Consider the following 7,319-nt stretch of genomic DNA (forward strand, 5'->3'; position numbering starts at 1 on the left):
TACGTTCCCCACTCTCTAGGATGCCTCGGTATGATACAATTAAGGCATTTCATTTAGTGGATTTTCCAATGTATTAAAAGGATACAATGGTTGGATTTTAGATTCAAATTAAACAAAATCTCCAATGAATATACGTTCACCTTTGTGGAGGTGCTATAACTTGAAAATTAAACAAAAATTGTGGGGGAAATGACAATCTTGCTAAACTAAAAGTCAATGTGATTGAAGCAAATGATTTGATGCTATAATTGTTATGACCATTTTCTAGGCCAATATTGTGGCCAATGAGAAAGAATGGGCGGTAGACTCTAGTGCTACCAAACATATGGCTAAAAATAGAGTACTTATCCTCCTATAGTCTACTAGGGGAAGGAGAAGAAAATATTTATCTTGATCAAATTCTTTGAAAGAGAAAATTCTTCTCAAACTCTCATTTAAAAATGAGGTTGAATAGTTGAGAGACTTCATAGCAAATTTCATTTGGAAATGAAACGAAGCCTTCTATTTCTAGACATTGTAATTGCCAAGAGGTAATGGCCATTGCAAAGAATGAACTTTCAATGGTAAAAAGATACATATCCAATTGATACGTGATAAAACAATTGCTTAAAAATGGAATATATCCATCAATTATACATCAAAGGGGAATGGGACAAGTCAGTTGAAGAAAATCAACAGTGATAATAATCCAATCCATGTGATTAGCAAACCCATGAATTAGGTTCATATGGGTAATAACAAGTTATTCACTAATCCAGTGATGCACTATAAAAATTGTTGTACTTTCTAAGATAAGAATAGTGCAAAACTACAAGGAAGAATAGGTTGAGTTAAGCTCTTAATGAATTCCATAGCCAACACTGGTGGTGTATTAAACTATAGAATACACTTGATAGAATCATCTATACTAGTGTGAAGTGGAGTCGTTTCTATAAAAATTATTGGCGAGAATTTTTGGAGCACTTACAATTAAACCAAGCATGTGCATAGCCTATTAGCGCAAAATCATGTTGAACAACAAACCTTGCGGAAGTGTAATGTAATTAATAAAAATTATGATTCACAAAATGAAATTTCTAGTTGATAGAAGATTAACTTCACCAATGATTTTGTAAATTATATTTCATTCTTTCTAGGCCTAGGTCATAGCCTAACAAGCATCAATTTTGATGCATCACTCTCCAATAACCTAACATTCAAAGTGATTGGAAAAAGAGTCAACTCGAATACAACTTAATTGATACACTTCTCATAAAAAAACTCAAAAGAAAGATGACAAGGAATCAAACGGAATATCAAAACATGATCTTCACGAACTGAGTAGCTTCTGACATATAATTTATTGGCTTGGACTCGAGAAGTTGATGTTCTTAAGATGATCTACACAAGACATCATAAACTTTAAAATAAAATCCACAAAATTATGAACATCATTTTTTTACTAATTAGCAGGCATAGCTGCATAATTGTGATGACGTTATTTCTATTCAATTTGTCCATGTGAAATCGAAGGCCATGCCATATAGGACCGTTAATGATGCTTGGACCCCCAAAATCAGAAATTTTGGCAAAAATTAGCTGGAATGACTATATTTAAATTTTACATAAAAGTTTAGGTTTACACTGAAACAAATGGAAACAATAGAACTTCATAAGAATACATACGATATAAGTTGAGGATTGAATTGCTAATTTTTCCAGAATTTTAAAAAAAAAAATGACGTGATAATCCAAAACTCAGGAGCAATCTCCACTCTTCAGACTTCCCAATAAATCCAAGTATCCAACATACTCAGGTTTGATGTACCTGCAACAAACATGAAAAGTATCAGCTCGCCCACTCTCAGACTCGCTATGAACATAAACACGATCCACTTTTTAGAGACTAGTTCAAGATTATAGTCCCCTCTCTTCCTGAGAGAGAACATCACGACGCAATATGACTACACTTAATTGAACTGGCAAAAAAATTGAGGTTCCAGGACAAAGTTCCTTACAACGAATGACATTAATAGGTGAGTTTTGTCAACGGAGCCCGCAGGTCCACCACATAAGAAACACAAACTTAATCATGTAGCTTCTGGTGAGGATGACTCAGAAAATTTTCTGACAGTACCATGAGCCAAATCACTCAAATAGCTATTGAGCATATTGATCTAAAGATATGATCAGAATATTGCCCTACTCATTTTTCGGTAAACATTTCGTCACCACTATTTCATTCTTTAGCTTCACAGAAGGCAAAGAAAGGCGAGTATGTTTCTTTTGGGAGTTAGACATTGGAGCTTACATTGATTCAGCACGTTTCTATGCATAAAGATCCTCAAAAGGAAAACTAAATGCATCAACTATAACCTAGACAGTGACCAAAAAAAGGGCCTGTCAGTAATCTTCCCCTATCAATTCATGCTTTCTAAATGTTCTAACATGGAAGAACAGACCAGTGTGCTTGTCTTTGTCCAGAAGGTATGTATTGTCTCCCCTTAAATACAGATGACTTCAGCGTTGGGAAAAGCACAACCACTGAGCAAAGGACCAGAATTCCAAAGAACCAGATGATTGGAATTAAGTAGTGAAGAGAATAAAAAGAGAAGCCCTTACCCATGACGAAACAGAAAATCAGTGATGACTAGTGCACAATTAGGCTTGAAAAACTTGGTCCTCCTAATGACATTTGCAACTTGGGCCACAGGAATTAACTTGAAGCTCTCTACTTCTCCATCTATTATAGGATAGTGGGGAAAACCACAGCATCAGAAACATGAGTCGCTGTCATCATTCATGTCTGTCTGGTGGCTAGGAGATGGAAAGGAAATTTACAAACTCTTGAGGGAACCCAAGACTTACAGATCTTACCTTGATTATTTGGGGTAAAACTTTCAGGAAGTTTAAGATCATAACAGAACAAGACATCTCTCTTGTAGCTATATCCATCTATATCCATGTAGGAAACAGCACCAACTGGCATTGCTCTACAATGATGTCTCAGAAAGTTATTAAAGCCAATATATACACCTCTGCATATGGTACATATGAAAGTATGCGCATGGATGTAAAGTCCACAAATATGTTACACTCACCAACCGACCCCAAATACATAGAGGGGGGGTGTGGAGAGAGAGATTTTCAATGCACAAGAAGCTAGTTTCATTCTCATCCACAAGTTTAAGCTAACAAAAGGAATTATTGCCAACAATAAGAGCAATGCTGTGAGCCTTATCGATAACCTCCATTCCCATTAAAAACTTTTTGAAAATTTTAAATTAATAAAAAAAAGATATTGTGCGACATTAACAGCAATACTATGAGCCTAATTACTTACCCACGGGAAATGATTCTTGGGATGCCTGCCTCTTCTTCACATTCCTTTATAATATTCTCCCCACAAGCAATATCGTGAGGCTGCAGTCAACACAAAATTCGAATGAACTCATACAATCGTGTGCACACATGCATTTAGTCAGTCAATCTAGTTGATGATTACAGTTAAGGGAATTGCTTCCAGTCAGTTTAATAAAAAGATGAATAAGGACACAACAAGAAAAAAGCCAAGCCACCTATAAAGTGGTCTGTGCTTTGGATCACTTTATCAATAGTCAATCAACGGATTCTGATAAGACAACAAGAAACAGATAAAAGCAGCAGTTCATTTGCCACCAACACTCCTGCAGGCTAATACTGAGATGAACGCCACATTATTGAAGTATTAAAGAATTCCAAATTGATCTCTCACTTATATAAGCCTAAGGGATAGTGAGCAACAGAACAAACTTTAGTTTTTCTACCAACACTTTTTACAGGGATAACACTGAGAAGAACATCAGAATATTGGAGAGTCAAAGATTTCTACCTAAGGTTTTAACACTTGGCAGGACTCAGTTTCACTCATAAGGACTCAATCTCACCCAAATTTACATAAGCCTAACTAAAATTTCTCTTGACATGATGCAAATTGACTTATTAAGTTAATACTTCCATCTGTCAAATCCACATTGTTCAGACTTCAGACATTGAGATGCTACCAGAATAATATATCTTTCCACATATTTTTCTATTATAAAATGATATTCCAAACTATTGAGAGTACTTCCTAAGAAAATTCTTGCACAAAAGGGCTTTTTATAATCCAAACCACCTTCTGTAACAATTGCCATCATATCCTTTATAGATTAGTAAAATCTGTGCATTGCACTAAAGAAATTTAATTAGCCATAATACTTTATAACTAAGCCTTAACTCCATCATAAGCCAATATTCTGCACCTAATTGTATCTTAACAAGATAATCAAGTCGGATTAAGGATTCAAATAACTAAGCTATATTTCCCATGCACATATTTGAGGGTGAAACTCAGAAGAACACCAATAGCTACTTCAAACAACCTAGTAACATCACCTACTTTAAAGCAATTATTTTCCCTTCAGGCTACATGAGCATTCTAACACTGTTGATCTTGTACCTGCGTCATGCGAATCAATATTGAGTCATAGGATCATGCCATTCACGACTAATGGAATCTCACAATTCAAGTCTCGTTTTTAGCCAATAATTTTCCTCCATGAATGTATCAGTAAAAGAGTACTTCAATCAAAATACATCCAGAGTTGTCTCCATTTGTTCCCTTCTAGGCATGAAAGCCACTCTTATTTCTCACAATACAGTGTAAGCGGAAACTAGCCATACCAGAACTTACAGCAACTCAAAAAGAGAAGCAGCATGACTGAGACAGAGTTATCTCTATTTTTCAGAGTCATGAATTATCTAAGATCACTAGAAAATCAGAAGCATATTAGCAGGCTAGACTATTACACAACCAAAGGGAGTGCAGCTTCCCAGAAGAAAGGGAGGTAATCCAATCCAATATGACAGTAAAACATCATGAAATTCCCAGGCCTTTGGGATATAAACGTCTGGAATTTCAATTTCAACTTTCTGGTGTGATCTGAGCACTATACCCATAAAAGAGGATATTCCAGTAGACAAGGCTCCCCTAGCATGGGTCTGAGGAGGGTCGTCATCAGACACACAAAGGAAAATCATAACACAACCCCACAGCCACACAGAAAGAAAAAGAACAAAAAGGCTATACATGAAATGGTTACAGAAACATGATCTGGAAAGGGAAGTACTGGTGAAATTTTTTCTACTTACATGTGATGATGCGGAAATACTAATATATTCATGCAGCTTGGATGAGGGAAAACATATGAACAGGGAAAAGATTTATCAATACGAACCAGTCCTCCGGCAACTAGATGATCAAGCATTCCCGGGTATGTTGGTTTGACTTGACTTCTCTTCCCAATCCAGAGATATTCCTGACCGTCCTTTTCGACATAGCCATTCATGTGAACTCCATATGCCTACTACAGAATAATTTTGGGTGACTAAAACAGTGAGTTATTTTAAATGACATAAAATCACATAGGGGTCTAGTGCACAAGCCAACACTTTTTTTTTCCGCATCTAATATTCCCAGTTGAATGCTCACCATGGAAAAATCTTTTTGTCTTACTTTTTAATGTTATATAAGGCCAGAGTAGAAATACATTATTGCTGAACTATTGTGTCCATAAGTTTGGTTGGTTAAGACGGAATTGAATCGCCGTACATATTGGAAGACTTCACAGTATCTCGGTTAGAGCTTCTGTTGGATTACCAATGGTTTAAACTCCAAAATTTGCAGCCATATATGGAATCATCTTCTTGAATGTAAACAGGATATTAAAGACTTTCCACTTGGCTCTTACAAACGCTTTAAGAGGCCATTCTGTTCTCCATCATGCACCTCAAAAAGGTTATGCAAAAAGCGAGACAATTATGCAAGGGAAAAGGAAGAAGAATTACATTAACTGATGGTTTACCAATCTTCTGGGTTTAAAAGCATTATGAAACAACAGGGAATTCAATTGATCTATATATTGTCTTGAAAAGGGATCTTGATCAACACCTTCAGACTTCACATCCGCAATCAACCAAGAATTTCATTCATACAGGTAAGGATTTCCATACACAACATAATAGAATAAAGCTGCTGCTGTTGGTTCTGAGCTCTCGGTAAAGAATACTAATTTCATTTAAAAAAAAAAAAACGTGGCACAAGGGCATACTGCTATGGAAAGGAGAAAAACGGACCTTGATTCCAAAATAAGGAGCCGCTGCACGTTCAAGAGAGAATATTATCGAACCTCCAAATGAAGATTTCACCGGATAGAGCTGGTCCAAACAAATGGAAGCACAGTAAGGAAAAGCAAACCAAAATCACACGGAAAATCATCAGTTGCCCAAGGACTATCATAATACATAAGCAACGCAAAGTGCTTCCTCAGAAAAAGGTGTCTTCGGTCATATTCGACCCCATTCGCACCTGTTCAGGATCATAAGAAGGTAGCACACTATGCATTTGATAGTGACCACAGGCAATACCTCATTTCTAATACCTGGAATCAGTTCTTGGCCTAAGCATTTCACTACACGCACCACTGCTTCAGTCCTATCCTCTGGTGTTCCCAGCAATGGATGTAAACCAACACATCCACCGAAACGGCTACCGTTTAAACTGTCTCGATCGAAAGTAAACACGTCGTCGAATTGCCTCAAATGATCAGCAAAACTGCATATACATTTCAAGAATAGAAAATCAAACCAACTATCCGTTGAATTGGGGCAGCAAATTAATCTTTTTTCGAGTCGTCCTGCATACGTCGACTACTGCCCATAACAGACAAGACTCTTTTGACTAATCCAAGCCGAACTAACAAACCGGGGGCATTCATTGAATGTTTCAGGATTAACACATCACGCAGTGAGGTGAGAAAATCGTACCCTTGATGGACATAACCAACAATCTGATCTTCGACGACGAACGGCAAGAAATCAGACCGCATCTCCTGCCAGAGTTTAAACAAGAACAATCAAGAACGGAGCTTCAATTCCTCTTGAACCACGGGTAGCTCCGCCCAAGAACGGAGGAGAAACAGAACCCTGGAGAACCGACCGAGGCACGGTTGCAGAGCCTGATCTTCTCGAAGAATCCGGCCAGGTCGGAGGAGTCGCCGTCGTCGTCGTCGGAGTACCGGGGTTGAGCGACCCGAAGGACGTCGTCCCACGTGAAGCTGCTTGTGGAGATCGATGCGGACGGATGAGACCCGCATCTCGTCGAGCCGCGAAACGGGAGGAGCGAGATGGGTCTGCTGAAGAGAGCGCGAGGAAGGAGGGGCAAGCGCAGGGACGCCATTCCCGGCGAGAGATGAGAAGCGCAAGCTGAAGCCATGGAGAGAGGGAGAGAGACTGCGAGCTGGGTCGAGGGAAAACTTTCA

General features: G+C 38.0%; 1 protein-coding gene across 1 annotated transcript; it reads right to left on the reverse strand.

Moving 5' to 3' along the window:
* Positions 1-1,557: 1,557 nt before the first annotated feature.
* Positions 1,558-7,319, reverse strand: LOC104445049 (nudix hydrolase 20, chloroplastic). Its single transcript, XM_010058847.3, has 9 exons — positions 6,998-7,319; positions 6,826-6,890; positions 6,427-6,613; positions 6,136-6,216; positions 5,238-5,363; positions 3,323-3,402; positions 2,857-2,972; positions 2,602-2,722; positions 1,558-1,807 (listed from the first exon to the last, which is right to left on the reverse strand). The coding sequence occupies exons 1-9, from the start codon at positions 7,271-7,273 to the stop codon at positions 1,738-1,740; spliced, it is 1,122 nt and encodes a 373-aa protein (XP_010057149.1). The 5' UTR covers positions 7,274-7,319; the 3' UTR covers positions 1,558-1,737.

Source organism: Eucalyptus grandis, chromosome 5 (assembly GCF_016545825.1).
Source record: "Eucalyptus grandis isolate ANBG69807.140 chromosome 5, ASM1654582v1, whole genome shotgun sequence".
In the NCBI taxonomy this organism is placed as follows: Eukaryota; Viridiplantae; Streptophyta; class Magnoliopsida; order Myrtales; family Myrtaceae; genus Eucalyptus; species Eucalyptus grandis.

Bases quoted from the DNA above. Each gene is read 5' to 3' on its own strand.
- LOC104445049 (XM_010058847.3), bottom strand. From the start codon at position 7,273: ATGGCTTCAGCTTGCGCTTCTCATCTCTCGCCGGGAATGGCGTCCCTG. The intron at 6,614-6,825 runs GTACGATTTTCT...ATGTATATGCAG, and splicing joins GTTGGTTATGTCCATCAAGG to TTTTGCTGATCATTTGAGGC. The intron at 1,808-2,601 runs GTAAGGGCTTCT...TGTTTGTTGCAG, and splicing joins GATTTTCTGTTTCGTCATGG to GTACATCAAACCTGAGTATG.